We start from the raw sequence: 24,771 nt of genomic DNA on the forward strand, positions 1-24,771 counted from the left end.
ATCATTTACGACACTTTTTATTTAATATCCATTTGATTTTTTCGTAAATGATTTAAATTATCGCTCAAAGAAAACCACGCTTGAATTTGCAATTCGATCAAAAAATATTTGTACCCCAAGTTTTATTCCTTTTCGCATTCCCTCTTTCTAAACATCACACTTAATCAATGCACAGAGTTTTAAATTTTTTTTGAACCGGACACAAAAATCATTTTAATGATGAATGCAACTATATTCATCTAAATAGATGGAAACGAATATCTCTCGTCGTCAAAGATCTTAAGCATTATGATTTTGCATATAAATTGTATATACATACTTCATGCATTTTCCTTTTACTAAAATAACATTTTGTTCAAATTTATTTTAAATATAAAAATTCCCGTATCTGCTTTCGGGAGCAATCTAATGCCGGCATGCACACAACCACCACCGGCTACCAATATTCATTACGTGTTTAAGTTATGTTGGTATGTTAAAAGTACATCTGTCCGAACAGCATCTATACGCTTATAGGAGTGATGCGTATATATATATGTGCATATTTGTGTATTTTATATGTGTTTGTGTCTCTATGTGCGTATGCATACTTGTTTTTCTTGTATAATTGCACCGGAAACTTCAATACATGCGTTTTTTTTAAAAGACTACTTGACTATTAATTATATTTCAAAATTACAAGTAAGATCAGCAACAACAGGTTCATCACCAATTCCAGCATCACATACAGATCACAGATACTACATCAGTACTGTTTGTATTTTACAAAAATACACAACATACGTTTTGAAACAGATATATTTCACATAACGAACGATAAAGAAAACGCAGTAGCACAGCGTATATGAACTAATATTATTCCTTAACAAAATGTGAAATTATATTAATTTCATTATTTTCTTAGTAACGACCAGGAATAAGTCCCATAAAAAGCCTATGAATTTTGATTATCAAAAGCTTCTTAACCCAATGTATCTACACTCATTTGTCCGTACGGGGGACTTTTTCATACGTTCCTTCAATGGAAAATTAACATTTGGCTCATACTTTGCTTTAATCATACGGACTAACTTTGAAAAATTATCATCCAGAAACATACATGAATTCTATAAAAGAAATTATTTGGAAAAACGGGCCAATAATTTCAATACATATAGATTGCCCTCTAATATTTATTACCGGGTAAGTTTTCGTAATAGGGATTAGCCCAATAATGTGCCTAATAGTAACTAATAACTGCATAACGTGGTGGATAACGACACGTAAAGGGCCCGCACTACAAACAAAGTTATACTAGATATTGCATAATTTTTCATTCAAATATCTTAAAATCCCATTTGCAATACTAAGTGTTGCAGATCTTAGTAAACTAAAAAAAATCTTACAAACAAAAAATAAATAAAAAACTCCATGTCTTTAAAATCCATCCTCTGTTCCAAATAGCAGCGTATGCTCGACATAAAATGTAAAAGGTGTGCAATGTCTATTAATCTCAATTACATTAGTGCATTGTCTTCGAAAGGAATCTTTAATTACCTTCATACCTGTTAATGTGCGGCAATTATGAAAGTTTCTTGTTCTCTGTTTTGAGTTTGCTTCAGTCTTCACCAAAAGTGTGGGTGGTGTATTTAATAATATTTACCATTTAGGTAATCTGATCCTAGACTGGCATAGAAAGAACCATGTGAATGAAACGTATGCATACGTATATATATGTTTTGCATACAGTAAGTATAAAGTTTTTGCAAATAGAAGACTTTGAAGTTGCGAAGTTTTGCCAACCTCAACCCTTTCGATGTCAAATGGGGTAGGCAAGGGGCAGGGTACAGTTTATATACAATTAAGGGGGGATGTCTCTTAAATGCCCTACACTGCTTTGCCAAATAAAAAAAATGGAGATATTTTGCAATATAGCTTTAACTATTTTGCAATAAAGGCTCCACAGGCTTGTGAAAAAATTGTTGGGATTCACGATGAAAATGCTTCATCAAGACGAGCAGGAAGCAAACGGTTCGCTTATTACTTCTTTGGACATTTGATTGTGATTGACCAATTCTACAAAAAATTAGGGAAAATTCATAAATTTCAATTTTGGAGATTTCTTTGGAACCAAAGTCGATTGAACTTTCACTGCAGTCTACTTAGGAAATAATGAAAATATATTTTTATTTTATTGAAAAATACTTATATGTAATAGATTATGTTAATATATAATACATATTATATAAAGTATATAATAATACAAACTATGTAATGCAGAACATTTAATATAGAACATTTAAATGTGTGATATGAATGAATACATATATATTTTAATAAGTTGTACGTTCGGACATTGAAAATGAAATGGAAGATTTATATTACCTTCTTAACTTGTACTTATTTAATGTGTTTATTTAATTGTTGTAATTTCGAACAAATTTTTGCTTTAATCACATTGTTCTTCATAGCGAAAGGATAAAGATAAAAGGCAACCACATGTTATCACACATAAGTGATTGTTTTGATTATATGTGCGAATTCGTTACTGGGTTTTGCTAGTTTGCCATCAGTGGTTAATAATCCTATTATTGTTTCACAAGATTGTATTGCATATTATCATTGTCATTATTGTTATTAGACATTAGCATAAAATAATACTTATAGAATCACTCATGCTCTCCGCTAATGGGTTGTAAAACTTAGTAATTTAATCTAAATAACTTTTTTCCTAAAATTTAGAAGAAATCGCCTTCGTTCAATTTGTAAGTAATTGATCCATATTATTGCAATAAAGCGCATCGTTGCTAATTTCGATTTTTTGAAGCCGCTTTTATGAATATCGCTTTTTTGAAGCCGCTGAACATTTTTTTGATTTACAGATACGATATCAATTTGGATTATACGATGAAATTGCCATCATGCTCGGCAAAGAGGTACATCACTGCAATTGGATACGTTTTCTGAGAATATCAAACACGTTTGATTCAAATGTGAACATGGTGTGTACCAAATTAAAAGGAGAACCAATATATGAAACAATTAAAATGATTGCCAATAACCATGAATTAGTTGTCTTTTACTTACCTCAACGCCCAGAGCAACATCTATTTTCTGAAATGCGGACTTCATTATACCGACATGCTATCGATTCTATACTTCAAGGTAAATGCAAAGGTTTTTAGATATATAAATATGTATATATGTATCATATATATATATATGTACATGTATTATCTTACATAATTATTATTTAATATAAACTATTATTTGTAGTAAAATTTAGATGAATTTTTCAAAATATACCATTCCTAAGAAAGCGTATTTAGCAACAATACTAGAAGAATGAGAGCACGGGAGATGCAGGGTCTCCAAAAAGTACATAAAAGAAATCAGAAATAACTTTTTTAAAATCAAGTAGAATTAAAATTACAAATTGAAATTAACTTGAATCATATAAAAAGGGTGAAATGTCTCGGGAAGTCTGAAAAATTCATTCCATAGCATGGGAAAATCATATTTATTTTATCAAAAAAAAAAAAACTAGAACAAAGTGACTTTTCAATTTTGGATACACTTGACGTGTTTTTTCCGTTTTTTTTTTCGTAGTGCGGGTTCACCCTTATTATATGCGGGAAAATTTTTATATTTTTATTTGTTGTAATGTATAAGTAATGAGCAAAAACCCCAATTTTTTTACTTTTTATTTTTGAAATGGGAGATGGATCTTTAATTTACGTCTTATTGTAGACTTTCAGTGTTACCGATTTGGCAAGTTTTAGCTTTCTGCTGCGAGCAGAAATTTAAAGTCGATATCTTCCCGTTTGCAATCAGGAGAATGCTTAGAAGTTATTAAGATATTCAGACATGATGTAGATGGGCAGACGAACCTGTTGAAATCGATTCAGAACTTGATTCTGCTCAAGAATACATACTTCATAGGGTCTCTCAACTTTCCTTTTAGACGTTCCGGCAAGAGAATTAAATTTTAAATTTGGGTGGTCGTGGCCGATCTTTTTAATTTTCCAACAAGTACCCTAAAACGTGCACGCAAATGTCTAACGAGAGAAACACCCAATTTATTTTTTCATCTTTAAGAATGGAATTGGTCCCCGTTTACGTTATACTGTGAGTTTTACATTATGATAATTTATAACGATTGGTTTTTACAAATGATAATTTATACCGATATTGAACGGGCGAAATATCTTTAACTTAGCTATATCACATGTACTGCTAGATAGAAAATAGATGCGAGATGCAGTTTTCATTTCTACGGCATAGGATTCGTAAAAGGTAGCATCCACAGAGCTCACATATCATTTTTCACATGTGGGAAACCCGGAATCCCATGTGAACTAGTTTTTGCAGCAAAAAGTTCAGGGCTTTTATGTGGCTTCACTAGCTTCTTCAGCGGGACAGTGAAATAGATGCGCTTTTTTAAATGTTGTGAAAAATAAAGTGTTTCGTAATATTTTGCTGTAAAAGTCAATTGTAAAGATATGTCGTACTTCTTGAGAAAAAAATGCAATATGAATAAATATTTACAATCGAACTAGATCGGTCGAGTGAAGCATTCATTTAATTTAGTGAAAGTGTGGTTAAAAACGATTAGTTATACCGGCTATTGACTATCTGAACTAATTTATACAAAAGTTTTTAATTTGAAGTACGAAATGTTGCGTTACTTTTAAATTTTTCATGTTTCATGTTTTATTGTCCGTCTGGAAACATGCGAAATTTTTCAAGTGAACTTCTTTTAATTTTTTGTTTATACTTAACATAACTCTAAAACTATTTCTAAACGCGGAAATGTTCCTATAATAGAAGGAAAATGGAAGAAAATACCTTCCAGCAATATAAAACAACAACCTATCTTTCTGTCTACTCGTATATATCTGTAAATGTCTTCATTTTTGCGACCGGGGAAATATTTTTCACACACGTTACATAGAATTGTATAAATTTCTTGTTTGTATGTGTGACGCAACTCTCTTTTCTTCGTAGCATATCTCTTCGGATCGTCTCAACTTTCTAACGACTTTCAAATAATATCTGGAAGATCCTTGGGAGTTTTAATGCCAATTAAAACAATGAAAAAACAAATGCCAAGAAGATTTCTTATAGTAAACTTAATGCGATTGATAGCTTGGCATGTTTTTAGTTCTAACTTTCATTATGATGCTTGATGCCGTAGAGCATGAGTATTTATCTAACTTTAATCTTTTATCTCAATCTTTAGACTTTTGGATATTGCAATATATTAAGAGAAAAATTACTATAATTTCCTGCGAGAACATCGCCACTAACCTTTACGAATGTATAAAAAAATTAAATACAGTGTGAGTTTAATAGAGCAGAAAGCGTTGCCTCACAACCGCATACCTTTGAAAATACTTAGTCGTACCTTTAGGAGGAGAGATCAAATATTCAGAATAGGAGCTAAAAAGAGACGAAGAAATTTCTTTTCCGAAGAAAACACGTCCTTAATTTCCCGTAAACAGACAGATATACCTTCTACCAGTTTGTAATAGTTATGCTGCTTTTAGTTTTGGAATTCTTTCAAAGGTATACATACCTAAAATTAGCATGTTCGTAGGCCATGCTCCATTCATCATTTTAACAAAATGAAAGCACTATTTAAAGCTTGGCATTTGAAAAATGTATTTTATCAAATCATAAACATGAACATAGATAAAAATGTGAAGAAAAATTAGTTTTCGTGAAAGTCACCGCAAAAAAAGATGAAAAAAGAGCCTTGAAAAGTATTCAATTTTTATTCTTAAACCAGATACGCCTTTAGATCTATCTACATCATTAATTCATCGAAAAGTGTTACCAGTGTCACCGGCCTCGACTAGCGAAGATGAACATAAATCAATATCAAGTGAATCTTTTGGATCCATTACATCCTTGCATGTCATCGAGAATTTGGTTACCAGCAATGGTAATAAAAACCTGAATTGTTCATTAAAAACTCAAACGCCAAGGAAATCATCTCGAGTTAATCGCGGAGAACGCTCCCTTTTGCCATGCAGTGTATGTGGGAAAACGTTCGATCGACCTAGTCTTTTAAAACGTCATATGAGAACGCACACAGGTATGATGATTTCCACATGCAAACAAAAATATTTATCTGAAATGAATTCGATTTTAAGCACAAACTTGTACAATTTAGGAGAAAAACCACATGTGTGCGTAGTATGTGGTAAAGGCTTCAGTACTTCAAGTTCTCTTAATACCCATCGGAGAATTCACTCAGGAGAGAAACCTCACGAATGTCAAGTTTGTGGCAAACGTTTCACAGCCAGTTCAAATTTATATTATCATCGAATGACACATATTAAGGTAAGTTTCCAGTTCTGACTAAATGTTCAATCAATTTCTCATTGCCTACTTACTACGCTTAGTTAAAGAGCACATTTTTTATTATGAAGCCATTAAGAAGGTTATGTCTATAAAAGTTGGGAAAAATACTTGAATATCATACAGGAAAAAGTCTTGAGTGGTTTTCGCAACCGGTAACCCGTAATTTGTTTTCAATGAAAATTTCTCTAGGTCTACATGGCTTATGTACTAAACTGTCTGTTTACGAGTATATTTATGGACCACTCTTTCCAATTCGTGGGAATACATCAAGCTTGCAGTTAAGAGGCATTATGAAAAAATAAAACGGCAATAGAACAATGGAGAGGGTTAGCGGACTTCTGAAGCCTATTTTTTGTCAGTTTTAATGCACTGGTTGGAGCTAAATCCGCTTCTTGTGATTACAGATTAATTATATTTAAGGGATAACAGATTTTCGTCCATACAAAGAGAACACAAGTGATCAATGATTTATTAGGAGGGAATGCTAACGTGCACAGTTCTTTTTTTAATTCCTTCTTACCGTCTTATTGCCTAAAATGCATTTTAGTTGGAAATATTTTTTGATATTCTTTGTAAGTATGTCAACAAATTTGTAAAAAATTTGTTCTGATGTGTGTTGAATAGTCTTTCGCTAATAAGTGGGAAAAAATGATTTTGTGTTCAAAAGATAGGTTTCACAATATGCACCTGTAATTAGGAAGAATTGGGCGTCGTGTTAATTATGCGTTATGATCTAAAGTAATTTTTGAAAATTCAAACGAAAGGGAAAAATTTCTAATAAAAAAAACAAAGTACAACTTAAGTAAAGATCTCGAAAACCTTGGTTGATTTTCGTTTTTTAAAGGCTTAACGAGGAGCATTTTCACGGCCCCAAGATTTCAGACTAATGACTTCAAAGATTTTTATGATAATGCCGTTTTTATGCACTTACTCCTTTTTCAGGCAAATTTCCAAAAAGCAACCCAGTACTTTCATTGCTTTCAGATTGCTTTCTAGATTTTCTAATTTATTCTAAATTGTTTAATATGTTTTATCTAATGCTATCCTTACGGATAGATTCGGAGAATTCCAACACCAAACCTCGTATTTCTCTACGGCATTTACCGATTAAAACACATTCGCAGAAGCTTTCGTTTTGGTTGAATAACACATCACTACATTTGTACCATTTGCAATATAAGATACACGAAAATGTATTCAATTCTGTTTATTACTTAGGATGTTTGCTACGTTTGTTGTGCTGTTTGCGACAAACAACATAAGTCTAATTAGTAATACCCCATGGAATGGCGTCATGGTTAACTCAAAAAAGAATTCAAAACAAACAAAGCTTTCTTGCTTGTTTTATATTGACGCTTTTCAAATTTATTTTACATTTAACAATCTCTTCATTACTATTTTTGTTATTACATGTTGATATACCCACAATCAGAGATGACTTCGTCGCCTATTCTCGATTATGAGATTTATTATGTATTTTCAGATATATATTTATATGCATACATATATACATGTGCAGTTGCGCACATAAATGGAGAAACGTACACTTAAACCTATTTTATACAAATGTGCTTATTAAATATTTCAGGAAAAGCCACATAAATGTAATTTGTGTTCAAAGTCGTTCCCAACGCCAGGTGACTTAAAATCCCATATGTACGTGCACAGTGGTTCTTGGCCGTTTAAATGTCATATATGCTTCCGAGGCTTCTCTAAACAAACAAATTTAAAAAATCATCTCTTTCTTCATACAGGTTTGTCAGACTACTTAAAAGCGTACCCCTAGCCATATTTATGTGTGTACATTAGATTGGTTCAAAATAAGTATACGAAAAGAAGCCATCGAAAAATACAAGCAAACAAGAAACTCAAAAATAACGTTTTTGCCACATAGATTCACTATAACGCTCTAGTTGACTTGCTTAAATGTTAACGGCTTACAATCTGCAAGCTGAAAATATAAAAGTGGCAATTTTTTTGCCATCAAATGTCCTACTTTAGACACAACGTTTTTAAAATGAAAGAACGTGTTATGTATATTTATAGTAATTTAAAGAGCACAATGAAGTTTTAGCAAAAAGTAATAACAACCACCTTTTATTGTTTAATCCAAAAGTTTGAAAAGAGAAGCGGACAGATTAAGATTTATGCAATTATTTATTGAACAACCAACAGTAATTATTGCGTTATAGAAAAGAATATTATCAAAACTTGTATACAGGAAATTCATTTTCAATGACAAAGAATCTCCAACTAGAAAGGGTTTACTATAATACTTGTTACCTCGTTACGATAAACGTGAATAGTTTCTATTTGGCAGCTAGCAAGTAAAGGAATGGAAAATATTTTGCGCTCACATGTTCCATTCTATATAGAAAAAAGATTTTATAGAAAATTGATAAGTACTGGAAAATTCTTGCAAGAGATCACGAGCAGCCGGTACTCTCTGAAAATGTAAGTAGAAGATGTATTAGGAAATTAATTCAAACTATTGCGAAAATCCAATCAATTAGTCTCAACTCATGGATGCTGAATTATTTTCAAACTTTTCTTTTGATAAAAGAAATCATAAAATACAAAACAGTATAATTTTGAACCAGTCTAATAGATGTTTACACTTGTATCTATATATATGGACATATATATGTACGTATGTAGATAAACATAACTAATGACAAATGTATCGTATACGTATTTACCCCGGCAGGTGATAAGCCACATATTTGTGAGCTGTGCAACAAGAAATTTGCTTTAGCCTGCAATTTACGAGCACATCTGAAAACACACGAAGGTAAATTGATATGCAATATTCGGTTTTTCAGTGTAATGTATTTAATTTTGTATTTCTCAAAATTTTAGGAGAGCAGCAGGATGAATGTGTCCGATGCGGTAAAGTATACCTTGCCGCCGTAAATGCCAAACAGAAGGGAATTTGTTTGAGATGCTTTGAATCAAATAAGTTAATCGATGTAACGAAAACAGGTTTTCAATATGATGTAGAGTTGGCTACCGAAGACGATTCATCAAATGATAGTAACGAACTTAGTGATAAGTAACAATAACAATAAAAAAAAGTAGGAGTAACAATTTAAGATGTTATATATAAACTATCAGGTCGACCATTGAATACTCTCCTCATCCTTGTATTTTTAATTTTTTTTACTTACGATTCAATGCTAGAAATCAAACCGATTAAAGATTATTTAGAATGCTAAACGCACTGCGCAGTCCGATAGCGCTATACCGGAAAGGAAAAAAAATTATTTCTTTTTAATGATTGATAGAAAGTAATCTAAAAAAAGGCGTAATACAAAGAGATTGTTAATATTACTGATTTCTACAAACGTACAGGCTAAAAGTCGAATAGCGCTTTCGCCTTCAGTTCATTACCAAAAAATACGGGCCAACCAACCGCTTACTCTTAGTGGAAGCTTTTCATGTCTAAATGTAAGCAAATTGAACGACATTTTGAAATATATGATGATTTCTAAGAAATGTTTCCAAATCTAAAAATTTACTAATCTTCGAGCCAACAAAACAATCTAATTTATTTTGAAATTTATCATTGATATAAAAATTTTCAAATCCCAGCCATTATATGTGAACTTTATATACATTAACATATATATTTAAATATTTTCAATAAATATATTTTCGCATTTACAATAAGTGATGTTCATAAAGAGATTAGTACATACGCACTTGTGCATTCATATTAATACTCTACTTAAACCAAAAATTTTTTCATTATGTTAATAATACACTAGATCTCTGTACAGTGTAAATATAAATAAGTTTAGAGTCATAATTTTATGCATTTTAGATCTAGTCAGTAAATTGATGTTTAAACAATATATGCTTACTTATGAATGAAAAATATAAAGTATAATAATAAAAGAAGGTGTTTATAAAAAACTCTTGGGGCAAGAAATATTTCCTTTATTGCAAGTAGCAAAAGACAGTTCTCATATCGTCACAGTGCACGTATCACAAGTAAATACATTTAAAACTTGAAAAAAGGGAAGACACGTTAACAAGGGGTTAATCGCATACATCCAGGAAATCGCATAGTTGCCTCTTTGTCAGAAATTGATTTTGTTGTATAAGCAGTTACATATACGTACAGTTGCGGTTGTAACGCTTGATCTGTTGGAGAGAATAGCGCGAGGAGTAGAATGTAACACAAGATCCACTGGAGAAACAAATCGCAGTCATTTTTATTAAAACCAAGCACAAGGCGCAATAATCCTCTTAGTTTAGTGGAATAAGCATTAAGGTACCGATCAGCTGCCTTTTATAGCAGCTATGACAGGTAAGAAGTTTTATTCATTTTAAACAATCTCTATTCTGCCTTACACGTATGTTACTAACTTCAAAAAAGTGCTGCAAATCCATGGTGCAAACACAATCTCAATTGCCAAATTGCGCTTTAAATTCATTCATTTAGTTATTTATTTATGTTATTTATTTAGATATGAAATTCAGCTAAAATAAATTAACAGATGAATTCAATTGATCACTTATTATTAAAACCTAATACAAAGCATATATAGAGAAGTAAAGAACAAAAACTGACGCAAATACAGAATGTATAAACAAATAAGAGAGAGAAACAGAAAAAAAAGCATGTACAAATCTAGGACAGACACACAGCCGCACCCGGTACAGTTTCGAGTAGTGAGTGAACTTCTAAGCCATTGAAAAAGCTTGGCAACCGATAATAGTAGACAAATATTTTTAAAGGTACATATTAATTTAAATACGACAAAGAATTTAAAGAAGTCGATATTGAGATTAAGTAACAGATATTTTCTAGATTTTTGCAAAGGACATTGAACTTATTGAAAATCTCGCTTTATGAAGACGAAGTTCCTAGAGAAATTACTAAGGAGATTAAAATTTATTTCACCAAGTAATATCGGCGAATTGATAGCAGCATTTATTAAGATAGTTAGGACCGAAACACTAAGAAAAAATCTACGTTTGTCAAAGGCAAAAAGACAAGCTTTTTTTTCTAATTTCCTAATTTTTTTCCTAAAAATTCCTAAGGGCAAAGAATAGGAATTATTTTTGAACGGATCCTATTAAATCTACATAACACCTCCACGAAAGAGACCGCACAAAAGAGGTATACTCAAGTATTGGGCTAACTAAACTCATGTGTAGCCTTTCTCTAATATCAGAATCGTTGAACCACTGTTTAATGGAACTTGTCGCCGATCCGCCTTCACTTAAAGAGAGCTTAATGTACAGATTAAAACGTAACCTTTGGTCGAAGAGAACCCCTAAATTCGCGAACAATTATGCGTTTTCAAGTTTTTATGAATCGATGATATGCTCAGTATTGAATGAATTCCTCGTTGAGAAAGAAAGCTTCTTCCATTTTTTCACAAAATTTCATGAGCACCATGCAAACGAATTATTGAAATCAGTTTGAAGCTGATACGATTGCGAATCCAAGGAGGAAGGAAGGGAGCAAGTTTGGAGTTTGGTAAGGGCAATAATCGGTTAAATCGGAATGAATAGTTGAAAAACTTCGTCGGAACTACTCAGCAAAGGGATTCGAGGTCTCAATATCAAACTAAGCGCCGGAGCCATTGAAAGAGACATGAGATGAACATTTGGAGATTTTTCTTTGGAGTTAACAAACTTATGAAAATATTTAGGATTAATAAGAGTCGAGGGTTTTGTCCACTGAAGATATCTGCAATAAGTTTGGTGTTTGAGCTAATTAAATCTATGCCTTGCAGCAGAGTAGACGAACACTCGTACTCGTACGCACAGCCATTTTTCATAAATTTTTTGAAAAGTTTCTTTATCCTATATTTATAGTACTTAGCTGTTTTGTTAAGTCATGGCCGTCAACTGGCTTTACTAAAATCGTATTGCATATTTGAGTAAGTGGGGATATAAAATGTTTGAGTGGTTCAACAGGCTAACCTGTTTGTAATGAAAGAATAAAGAAATTACTGGATGATACAGATCATTAGGTAAGCTTAAATGTGGACGAAGACTTACAACTGCGTCCAGCAAATTAGCAAAGCAAAGTTATAGCCAACTGCAGTTACAATAGAAAGTAAGGCTGTATTGACTTGTGTCCCCTAATGCCACGACCATATCATTAGGTTTAAATCACTTTCGGTTTTTGCCAGTCGTAGTCTTATCCGATTTTTGCTGTGGATGTAACGAGATATAACGATTTGTTCATATACCCTAAAAAAAAACAGAACATTGCGTTTTAATTCTTCCTATTAATTTTAAAAGATAGAAGTTTGATAAATAAATGTGCATAAATTAATTCAATACTCTTATCGCACATATAGATTCTCAGAAATCAGCTTGGCCTACTTGAGTACTTGAGTAATTTAGTTTAGGATTTTAATTTGCCCGGCCATCATGAATTGCTCCATGTAATAATCGATTCTAATCTGATTGAGTTTGATATAGGTCAAAAACTCCATCATTGCGCGAGTCTTTTTCCTTCCTTTTTATTGTTTGAAGCTGATGGAATTTTTCCCCATGTATTGCTAGTGCCAACGGCGGGAGAACCTTGTTTTTGTTCCTTTAATCAGACAATGCAGATCATTTAGAAGTTGACGCTAAACTAATAGGCACACAAAACAATAGCAGGAGCAACCACTCTTGAGAACAGGACAGTTCGCATTTTCTTTCCGATCGGTATTTAAAAAATTTTCAAAATTCAACTACTGTTCACTTAAGTAAGAGTTTCTAGTCTGTTGCAACTTGTATTATACTTCCCAAGCATTGTTGTTTGATGTCCACAGGAGATCGCTGCATAACAATTATGCAATCAAGTTGTGTCGCCCGTCACATTTCGTCCGGAATCCACACGCCTACATTGACTTACTCTCCACGTCATTTTCCTACACACATTCATACTAAAAGGATTACTGCAAAGAAGATAATCTACCACTTTGTGGTGATATTTGAACCCGATATCAAAGGAATCAAGAGGAAAAGAAGAATCAAAAGGGAGGAGTTAGAGCAGCTTTTTTATTAAAGAAAATTATTTTCAGAACTAGAGAAATTTAATCTTAACAATGCTTCTTGTCAAATAATAAATTCATTATTCCGAATTTTCGTATCGAATATTGACTAAATGATTTAACTAAATCGGCTTAATCAAGTTCTTTGCTCGCAAACCTTTTGAAACAAGTCACGAATACCACATTTTGCTCCGATGCTTTCGTTAATCCTCTTACCCTCTTGTTTTTCTTACCCAATATATTATTGTGCCACTAGTGCATTTCATATCTATACTATTGGTACATTATTATACCAATTGATACATTATTACACCAATGCTATTATGTAATAATAGCAACGTAATTATGTTATTATATCAGTGAATTTTTGTTAATTTTCTTAAATGGTGAATTTCATGTTTTATTCGTTACTAGGGAATTTTTGCGAATCGTAAGCTGCGATCACTTAAGCTTCCTTTGATTTCATAAAATTCTATTTTTTTATCAACTCATTTTATTACATGTACAATATTCATAACAATGCCCTCCGCTTAAACTTGTTTTGGTTTCGAATTGACTTGCCAGTTATCCTCGTGATAATCCTGTAAGTTCCGCCCAGGCAGTTCACAGATTTGCTGTTACTCTTCCAATATACGATAGATAATACAGTAGTACTACGCGCGCCTTATCAAAATCTCCGGAGGTCTGCTTTGGATCATTCCTACCCTATCAACTTATTCCTTGCAATATGAGTTCGACTTTTGAATGATTATGGTGGGTTGTGACCACTCGATTTATTTCTCGCGGCTACTAACTTTTGTTAATGGCATGGTGCACTCCGCTCAGGCTATTATAATGTTTTCTTGTGATTTCGTCTATTTTCGCACATGGTCGCCAATAGTTTCCTGGTGGACCAAATGCTTTCTTTACACATCCATCTTCCATAATAAGGCTTTTTCGCTAAGCCAAATAGGCTTTCGTTATAAAAATTTTCTTTGATGTCACGTACACAGTTCCACCTTTTCAATGGCTGGCGATATTATAACTTTTATAGATTTCTAATTCAATTTACTTTATTCAATTAAATATAAGAATAGAAAAACTTATTCCGCCTGGGTGGTCGAATAAGCAAAGAATCTCGATTAACAGCTCACTTGTTGTGAATTCAACCCTCAAATGAGGTAGAGGCTTTAATGAGACCGGTAGCGTTAGATCAAGTGCTTTAAGACTTTAATGTTAGAATTTATTTCTTTGACTAAATTAGTTATAATAATAATAATTAATATTGCACGAAAATAGCGAGATTACATTCAAGAAAAAAAATATATAAGAAAATCATTAATTCGTACGACGCGTGCAAGTGCCGCTGATATAAACCAAAAAAACAAAGAAAGATGCGGTCGAACCACGTGAACGAGTAAAATAACGCTGACATAGTGATGCTTTTGGAAATTTCTCTTATGTAATAGAAAGTTTTTCTGTTCTTCTGTCCTTTCAGATGTTTGTTGAAACGAGCATTTGTTTCTATTCAGTTGGTGCGTCTGTTTCCTGTCTTGCTTCCAATTATGCAAAAGGGTTTCTTCAAGAAAATAAGTACTCTTGGAGAAAGTTTACTGTATCTTTGAAGACAGTTGACGGCAGCGAACATCCTGCAGTAAAATTAATCCGATTATCCGTCTGCTAATTCCATCTCTTCCACAAAATTTTATATTTACGAATTTATTTCACTCCTACCTTGCGTCCCACCAAAGATCGAAGGCGAAAGTCCAAACACATCTACGCTTTTTAATTGTGACAAACTTTCGCGTAGTATTACCAATTACAATTTGAGGGTAGAGCAAGCTAACTTATTTATGCTATCACATCCTACAAAATTGAAGGATTGGGCAGGACCTCACTAATTTATCATACTATCGATGCTGGTAACAATAAACCTATCAAACATAGACGTTTCGCTGTATCGCCTGCAGTAGAAAGGCTTCTGTTTGCAGATCTCTATAGAATGCTCGCTCTAGAAGTTATAAAAAAAACGCAAAGCGCTTGATATTCACCTGTTATATTAGTTATTAAACCAGGAAAAATTCGATTGCGTTTAGATGCCCGAAAAGCGAACAGTGTTACGGTTAAAGATGTTCATCCTTTACCATTGATTGATGGGATATTGAGTACATTACCAAAGGCTGAATACATCAACAGTCTTAAGCTAAAAGAAGCCTTTTGGCAAATATCGTTCGATGAAAATTCAAAAAGAAGATGATAGTCTGTACATTGCCTGGTCGTCCGTTATACCAACTTGCGATAACGCCCTTTGGGTTACGCAACTATGCGTCGATTAATGGATAAAGTGATCTCACCTCATCTACGTCATCGAGTTTTTGTGTGCTTAGATGATCTTTTAATTATTTATCAGACTTTTACTGCGCATCTCCAAAGATTGTCTGAAATTGCTTTGTAAGTACAGAAAGCCATTTTAACTATTATTGTTCAAAACACAAGTTGTTGGAAAAACTGGGACATATAACATCCCAAACCGTCTAAACAATTGCTAACAAAGTTCAGGCCATTCGTAACTATCTTTTGCCGAAATTTGTTCGCCAGTTACGAAGATTTTTAGGTGTTTGTGGTTGGTACCGCCGTTTTGTATGTGATTTCACATCTTTTTTCATACTCCTTACTAGCATGTGAAAAAAAAGGAAACTTTTGAACGGTCAGAGGGAGGAAATCTCTCTTTTGAAAACTTGAAAAAACAATTACGTTCTGCTCCTTTATTACAAAATCCAGATTTCAATCGTGCATTTTCTATACAATGTGATGCAAGTTCCAATTGCTTGTGCGTCTTAAAGGCTTAATAGTGCTCAAAGAAACTACAGTATCTGAAAAAGAATGTCCAGTTTTTCTGGTTATTAAAAAGTTTCGAGCCTATGTAAGAGGGCTTCTGTCAAGTGGTTAATGTCCCAGAGGGGTCTTCACGGTCGATTTGCTCGAAGCTCATTAGAATTGCAAGGTTTCATTTTCTCAATTAAGCTTCGAAAAGATTGTCAACACGTTGCGCCTGATTCATGGTCATTCCGAAGTCCTCGAAGAAATTGATAGTTTACACATTAATAAGTGCTTTTTAGAAGACTTGACTAACTCCATCGAAATTGATTTGACTTCGAATGCGTTTCAATTTCCGCAATATGTTTCTTTAAGTGATCGCTTTCAGTACGAGCTAGAAGAAGTACCTGGCGTAGTGATTCGAGATGATTTTATTTACAAGCGAACCGAGTCATCTTCTGGTAACATTGGTGTTATCATTGTTCTCGTTCATTTCAAGAAATTTCACTTTCTCGAATCTGTCAGAAAGCTTAACGCCCAAAACATCGTTGCATTGCTGGAAAAGCGTGTCATTTTGGGTGCACCTAAGTCAATTACAACTGACAACGGTGTTCAATTCAAATTATTCCTATTCAAGGCCTTGTTAGAAAATTATGGTGTTCATCATAACCTTACTGCCTTTTATGCTCTGCAAGCTAATGCGAGAAGTCGATCTGTTTTAGCCGCCGTCAGAACACACATTAAAATCTCTCAACCAGATTCAGATGAAAACTTATCGGTAATTAATTGTGCACTGAGAAGCGCTTTTCGTGCAAGCACGAGGTTTTTCGTCTTGCTATATTCTGTTTGGACAAAACAAACTAAGTAATGACCCGTCATATGCACTATTACGAAATCTCGATCTTTTACAAGATCTTTTTTCCTTTCACAAGACCTTTCTTTACTCTTCCCGTAACCTACGAACCTATAAACGGTATTTAAAAGGAACTTCATCCGAAGTGGCTTAGTAGATCACTACAATAGCAAGCTAGCTAATTAATTCGAAAAGGCCGTAGTCGTAGCTAAGCATGGGTCAAGTTATTACGAGCTCAAAGACCTTAAAGCAAAAAGCTAGATATATTTTATGTTAAACAATATCATTTAGTTGCATCCAGCTGTTGATGTTCTCGTATACACTACTCTCATAAAAGAATTAAATAAATTGTTCTGTGATCCATATATATTTAAACGTATTAAATTCTGAAAAACATGTAAAGGAAAAAAAATGGAATAGAAAAATATTTGTTCTTCTTATATACGACTGGAATTTAGCCTCCAGGTCCACGGATCCATAATTCTCCTTTCTTGTAAAGATTAAGGACGTGCTATTCTTTTAAGTGTAAAGATCTGAGGAGTGTCTGAGAGACGAACTATGGAAATCCTATCCGCATCTCCCGAAGTAACTAGTTCACTCTCAAGAACCTCCGATCCTCACAAAGCGCAATGAATAGTGACCCCAAATATATTAAAGTCCGTTTTCGATTTTTCGCTGAGTTGGGCAAACATGAAGGACTTATAGACATCAGGTGTTACATCTGTTCTAATTCTCTCATTTCAGTTTTATGTTTCCTACAATTTTCCCTTAGGATCCCTTGAGGGTTTTTCTACGTAGCCTTAACATTCCTGTCTTCCACCACTTTCCTTAAATTTCACCTTTATGTAGCTATGGAATCTATGTTAGCACGAGATTTACCGTTTCACTTTTTCTACAATTCCTGTGCCATTTTCCTTTAATGAAATAAATTTGTAATTACTTAGTTCTAAATGGTGGCGTAGTCGAAGCCCGTGTTATTGAATATTGGAATCAGGTGGCGCGTTACTGTGCGCATTTTTTTTTTAGTTTAACGTCTCGTAACCACATTAATCGTTACCTTTCCTCTTGATAGATGCTGTCGTACATGTACCCTTTCGTTCTAATCTTCATTTACATGCACGCTAATTAATTTCCGGCATACACAGCGTCTACGTGTGGTTGAATCTAATGTTTGTTTGTCATACGTAAAATTGGCCAAGCAGCAACTGAAACGATTTGAGGAAACAACTCTTCCAGTACAATGAGAAAACGCAAGTTTTCCGAATTAATAAAGAGTGGAGAGTTTATCTTTTTTAGGCATTTGCAGTAACTATGGTTGTCGGGGTAGTTAAATCTACACCCACCAATGGAATGCTTAATAGTTATGCTCAAAGCCGGACATTAATCTTTTCAACAGTCGCCAGCTAAGGGTGGTAAAATGTTATGAATATGTCTTTGGCTTTCCCTTTCTTTAGTATTGGTTCCTTAAAAAATCGATAAGTTTCATCAAAACTCACATTATCAAATGTAGTATTTTCGTAAGACTATCTTAGTGTAGCTTCAATGAGACTTTCGATAGAACCACCTTTTCACAGTTTAAGTTTGTCTATCTGACAGTGGAAGAAGCCCGGAACCTTTCAATGCTGCTGTCATTGAATTATATATTTTTTTGTAGTTTCCTTTGTCATTTCGCAAAACATAATGTGGAAAAGGTACGATTCCATCTTTGACGTATGCAGCAATACGTTCGTTTTCATGCCTAAAATCTTTGAGACAGGAGCTTAACGGCGAATATTTGAGTTGCGAACTAAAAAAGGGAAATAAAAAAAAAAATATAATGCAATAAAAAAACATATTTATATTATAACACGTTTCAGAAGGCAGCATAACTGGGACAATCTTAATTTTTTTCAATCGAACTTTTCATATGTTTATTAATTTACTTATTTATATATCTACGCATGAAGTTCAAATCTTACCCTTTTGAAAATGATAACAGAAAATGAAACAGAAATCGTGAATTACTTTTTAATAAGGTCACTGAAATTAAATATATCACTTACAAAAAGATGAGGGCAAAATGAAATGGAAAAGATTACCTCCGATATTAAAAGATGTGTTAGTCCTATGATCTCTCTGCACATTAAGGAATGTGAAGAAAAATTACTTATTATGCCTATTCTCGCTATGATCGAAAGACTTACTTGTACTTAAAAAAACCGTCTAAGAAGCCTTTTATTTAAAATATGATCTCCGAGTTGCAATATAATGTGCAACGTTACTAGCCATTCTCGGACATTGATTCCTACTCAAATAGTATTGATTTTCCCATTTTAAGGGAAATTTTTGTAAGAAACAAAAATTTAGAGTCAAGAGTATGGTGGTATTAAAAAAAAAGAATTCCGCCGATTCCGCCGTTGATGTTATTACTATTCAAACCATGAATGTTAAACCAAATCTTTCCAAGTATTTTCAGTGTATCGTGCTATTCGCTATTAAATTCAGAAATTGTGTGACTTTTTGATGGTGAACAAAATATAATTTTTACAGGAGATTTTAAAGCTAGGCATTATTCGTAGGGTGACCATCACGCGACATAAGCAAGATCCTTCTAAATGCCAGCAATATCAGCAGTTTTAAGTTTGAAACCATGGAAACCCTACTTTTCACTGCAATCGATATGGTCGCAAGACGGATAGTCTTGGCTCTAACTTCCATTAAATCAAGTATTTTGTTATACAATTAGAATAGAAAACAACGCTTCAATTGGTAGTAGCTAACGCTCTCCCAGATTGTTTCAAAGCTACCGTCCGGTTTGTCGTTAAATTGAAGTACTTTTCAATCCGAGATGGAATTCGTTGAAACCAAATTTTCCGATATTCAGTTTTTCTCATTCAAAAAGTGATGAAACCCTTCCCTTTCAACACTTTCCCGAAAATATCAAGACGCAAGCAAAAAAGGTAGTAAATAGGCAAATCTCGTCAATTTCATTGAGTATATGAAGAGAAGGAGTGAAGAGTTAGAAAGGCCAAATGGACACACAAAGCTATCACGATTAATGGGACGTGTACAAGAGGCAATTCGCTTTTTTCTAGAATTTTTTCAGTGAGTGGTGGTTATTTATAGCTGGTATTTCGTTTAGAGTTGTCCAGTGGTCCGTTCCAAGAAAACTTGTCCTTTGAATTAACGGAATCTTCGCATTTTGGTGTTGGATCATATATATATTTATGGAATCCAAGATGGCCTAATTTGCGACGTAACTTCGTAGTGAAAGAAAAAAGCCAACACGTATTGAGTGGGTAGCCTTGCTTTCTCTTTACCGAGGAAATATAACTCGCGTGCGACTGTGTCAGTGGTTCAGCAGACAGTTGATCGGGTCCCTAAAGGTGTACTTTCGAGCCGGGAGTTTGTGAGATAATGATGCAAGCGCACACTGTTACCTTAAGGACATCGTTCCGAACCGACAATACCTATCTCCCAACCACAGGTTAGCTACCAAGCTAGGGCATCCTTTCGGGACGAGAGTCTATAAGATAATAATGCAAGCGCACACTGTTATTCGTTAATTTTATCGATGGTCACTGATAAATCGAAAATTATAAGGTACCTAGATATGTTTAAGGGTCATGTTCCAAGTGGCAAGAGGCTTGAAATACCTTCAATTCCTTTTACTACTTTCAATAATACACCCTTCTCCTTACGTAACACGTGTTTTACAATCCAGGAAGAGGGCTACCGCCGCAGGTATAAAAATAAAAGACTGGTCGATTTATTTATAGCCCTAGACTATTGACATTACGGGCTTCTCTTTCTTACTCTTTTACTAACGTGCGCATTACTGGATATAGGTGACCACACTTTTACATAATATTATTGTCTAAGTTGTACTATTAACTAAAGCTCAAAAGTGATTTCGGCTACCTTCTATGTGCATAATGTCACCTATGGGTTTCAGCCTTGTCCAATTTCGAATATTACAAAATACGATGTTCTTTGTTTTTTAATATACTTTAGCAGCTCATGCTTATTCAACATTGAATATGCGATCGGATATTTTAAGTAGTCTACGGCAACATCACATTTCAAACGCTTTCAGTGCGTGCGTTGTACTGACTTTTAACGTTTATGATTTTGAACCATACATGAGCATCGCCCATGCGAAGCATTTCATGGAACGAAGGCGAAAGAATAAGTTCATTTCGCGCCTTGCTTGAATATCCAGGTACGCAAAGCTTCTAAGTGATTGTCAGCGTTCATAATAAATGTGCGATTATAAGTCTGTGCTTCTCTTAAATGCTAAATCTCGCGTACATATAAAAATTGTATGAGTTTTCAAAAATAACCTTTAGAAAGTAATGCACACTTGCCGCAGGTAAGGTTTGAATTGGGTTCATAACTAGGTCATCTATTTTTTTTTTTATGGATATTGAGCTCAAATGAACTAAGTCAATGAGAAATATAGCGTACATGTCCGGAAAATAGAATACGATGATTATTTGCAGGTTGCATTTTTCGACGAAAATCCCACATTTGATGGTTTGACTTTGCGTGAAAACTAGAAACCAAATTACCAAACATAATAAAACCAAATATACATTTATAACGTTTTACCTATCTTATAATGCTGGGGATTGTTGAAAAGATTAAAAATATTTGGCAGAACATTTAGCGCAAAAAGGGGTTTAAAACAAAAATGGCGCGGTGAAGTTATGTACTTTTAACTAGCTTGTAAAAGGGTATATAAGCAGTATATTTGCGGGAGGCAAAGTTAGTCGAATCAAGAGAGCTAAATTGCAATATTCGACCACGCAAGACAAGAACGAGAATTAAAGCATTATAAGTTCCTGTATATATAGTTTATAGATTTCATGAGGATTGTAAATAAAACCGACGCAAACCTACAAATCACATCAATGGTACGAAGTTGACTTCAATATGAATTGAATAAAAAACTTGAAAAGTGCAATAGAGCAAGTCGCTTTATAATATATATATTTCTCTTTAAGACTAAGAAAAAACCGTTTATTTATTTACCCATTTATACATGAAATTAGACTGAAGAAAATCTGAATTCAGTGCATCTTAATAGAAAATCTTATACTAATTGTTTTAAAACTAGTATACAATAAAAAGGAAGAAAACAAGAAGAATAGTACTAACAAAGTAAGTTTTAAAATAAATTAAAAAGTTAAAAATAATAATTCATGTATAAATAAATAAAAAGAGAGAAAAATTTACACATTAAGGACGCAACAAGTCGCGGTTAATAATAATGATGACAGAAAAAATAAATAACTATATGTAAATATGTACATACTTAATGTATATACTTATATACTTAAACATTATTAATTAAAATTAATTAAGGCTCAGATTGTAAAAAAATAACAATACGCTATTATAATAATTACTACGTGCATACATATTATTTAGGCCCGAACCTGTGGTCATTGTAATATAAAGGACAAAAAAATGAGTGGACTACTTTATATGAAGACTTGATAAAAGCACTTAAATATGTGTAAAAATGTAAAAAGCGTCGGTTAATTTTACGCAATTTTAGAGAAAAGAAAGCAAAAACAGATAGATAGATACTGCTCATGTGTTTGTATGGTGAATATGAACGGAAGGTTCTGTTTTCGCGACTTTCAGAAGCTAAGTTACAATCTCGTACGTTATCTCGTCACCATCGTCGTCGTCGTCATTCACCCATTATCCTAACTGAAAATTCCAGTTCATCCATATTGCCCCTGAAATTGGAATTAAGCGTAAGAATGTATTTCCTGTTTTCTCTAGTAGTGTCAACAGCACTAACTGCATTTTGGGATTGTAGTTCCCATAATTCTTCCGAACTTATTTTTTGTTTTATTAGTATTCTCTCTCCCAGAGTATTAAACTTATATACATAAAATATCTTATCTCAATATAATTCATACTTATGCATTCAACACTTTGTTGCTATCTGAAAACTACGCAAAAGTGAATATTTGAATATAAAAACCAACTTCCAAGAAGAGCTAAAGAAAAAAAAATGTATTGTAAAAATATGATCGCTCAGGAAATTATTTTGGCTAGGTTATGACAGGTGAGTGGTGGATAGGAGGGGCCTGAGAAATGTTCCTTGCGTCAGTCAATGCTATGTTATGCCTATGTTTGTTACATACTTATACTGTACCTACTCCTTGCTTTCTACAAAGAAAGTGTTGCTGCATAAGTGTAGGCATCCATATTAACATTACCTCGCAACCAATACTTTTCTATTGTTTTATTAAGATCTTTGAAATTTTATTTTATAATTTATTATTTCCTACCTATTTGCGGTTGAGTTTCTAACCGAGAAAAATCACAATGTAGGTTGATATAATAAGAATATCGATTGTCATTCATTTATTATTATTATTATTATTAATTTCGCCACAGAAATAAATTCTAAGACTAAACTCTTAAAAGCACTAGCATCTAAGGCTATCGGCTTTTATTAAAAACTCTACCGCACTTGAGATTCGAACCCACGACCATTGACTTGCTAGTCGAGATTCCTCCCCTTCGGCTACTCAGGCGGATCATTCATTTATGATAAGTGAAGTGGTTCTGCAATTATTAAAGCAATTTACAATCCCAATGGAAACAAAAATATTAAAAATATAGGAGAATATATTTTCCTCGTTTAATGCAACCCATCTAAAAAATTTGAAAAATCACATAAACACAATTATTTGAAAATAATATAAATTGTTTATTGGACACATTCATTCCGTCCATCGATGAGTACAATTCTGATTGGTGCAGACGTAGTATAGCCTCATTTCCTCTTCCGCTCTTCTTGTCTGTGCTTGAAAAAATACAGCTTCGCGATGTGTACACTTTGGACAAGCGTGGTCTTCTGTTCGCGGCAAAGTTGGATCGGAAATTACATCAGGAACAATGTGTGTGAGTTCACTGAAAAATAAATAGATGTAGGAATTTTTGTGGGCCATTTCGCTCTTTGACGTACAGAAGATGCATTTTAAACTTAAGAAAATTATTTCAAAAGACCATGCGACACCTACTGATGGCTGCCTGATTTAGAAAGGGGGCATCGCTCTAATAGCAAATTACAAAAATACAATTATGGATATATAAATAGCTATTCGTTTATTGCATCAGAAGAAAGCGTTATAAAACTTTTTTGCCGATGTATGAAATGATGATAAGAAATTGTAAGAAAAAAGACGCATTTATAATTGATTTTAACCAAAAATCGCACTTTTACTGCAAAACTCTCGTTGCATTCGCTTGGTTTAACACTCTGTGATTTTTCGAAAGCCCTCCGAATGGTTTACTACAATGTTTCCTGTGTTATAATATGCCCTCCGCATGTCAACTTGCTCTGCACGTTTGAAAGAACGTCAGGGAAGGACGTACCTTTCCAAGTCAAACTGTCACTGATAGTTGACGCAAAGTATTTCTACTAAAATCTTGTGTTGACTTGCAAACGCACCTTGCATATTCTTTGGTAGAAAAAAAGGATTTGCAAATACTCCTTTGTAAATAACATTAGGTCGCCCTATAAATTACACGCTGTTTTCATCTTCAAACTAAAGATAAACAAAATGGAACGTAACCTAAAGATGCGGTTCCCAATTTCTGTAATTTTTTTCCATCTAAAAGACATTTCAACCCACTCTTTCAATACTTAATTGTCTATAACAGAAAATACTCTTTTCAAAGTTTGACCTAGATGGGAAAATTTTTTTATTCCATATATTGCGAACTGCGCAACGAAAAGTAATCAGATGTGGCAGCACC

The 24,771-nt window shown here is 33.4% G+C and overlaps 2 protein-coding genes across 7 annotated transcripts in view; one reads left to right on the plus strand and one right to left on the minus strand.

Moving 5' to 3' along the window:
- Window positions 1-9,913, plus strand: part of LOC119642956 (zinc finger protein 235-like) — a 24,271-nt gene extending 14,358 nt beyond the window's left edge. Inside the window, exons 5-10 of the mRNA XM_038042286.1 lie at window positions 2,862-3,144; window positions 5,771-6,079; window positions 6,158-6,327; window positions 7,937-8,102; window positions 9,056-9,139; window positions 9,208-9,913. Coding sequence (XP_037898214.1) covers window positions 2,862-3,144; window positions 5,771-6,079; window positions 6,158-6,327; window positions 7,937-8,102; window positions 9,056-9,139; window positions 9,208-9,404 — 1,209 coding nt within the window. The 3' untranslated portion in view covers window positions 9,405-9,913. The remainder of the gene's footprint in view (window positions 1-2,861; window positions 3,145-5,770; window positions 6,080-6,157; window positions 6,328-7,936; window positions 8,103-9,055; window positions 9,140-9,207) is intronic.
- A 2,011-nt stretch (window positions 9,914-11,924) lies between these two features.
- Window positions 11,925-24,771, minus strand: part of LOC119642960 (DNA-directed RNA polymerase II subunit RPB9) — a 29,325-nt gene continuing 16,478 nt past the window's right edge. The window contains exons 3-4 of one of the 6 annotated variants that reach the window (XR_005248181.1): window positions 12,367-12,561; window positions 11,925-12,288 (exon numbers count right to left, since the gene is read on the minus strand). Coding sequence is in view for 4 of the 6 variants with exons in the window: in XM_038042293.1 (XP_037898221.1) it covers window positions 18,580-18,790 (211 nt within the window). In the remaining 2 variants the exon portion in view is untranslated. The other 5 variants (XR_005248180.1, XM_038042293.1, XM_038042295.1 and 2 more) reach the window with 5 other exon arrangements.

This window comes from Glossina fuscipes, unplaced genomic scaffold (genome assembly GCF_014805625.2).
Source record: "Glossina fuscipes isolate IAEA_lab_2018 unplaced genomic scaffold, Yale_Gfus_2 303, whole genome shotgun sequence".
NCBI lineage: Eukaryota > Metazoa > Arthropoda > Insecta > Diptera > Glossinidae > Glossina > Glossina fuscipes.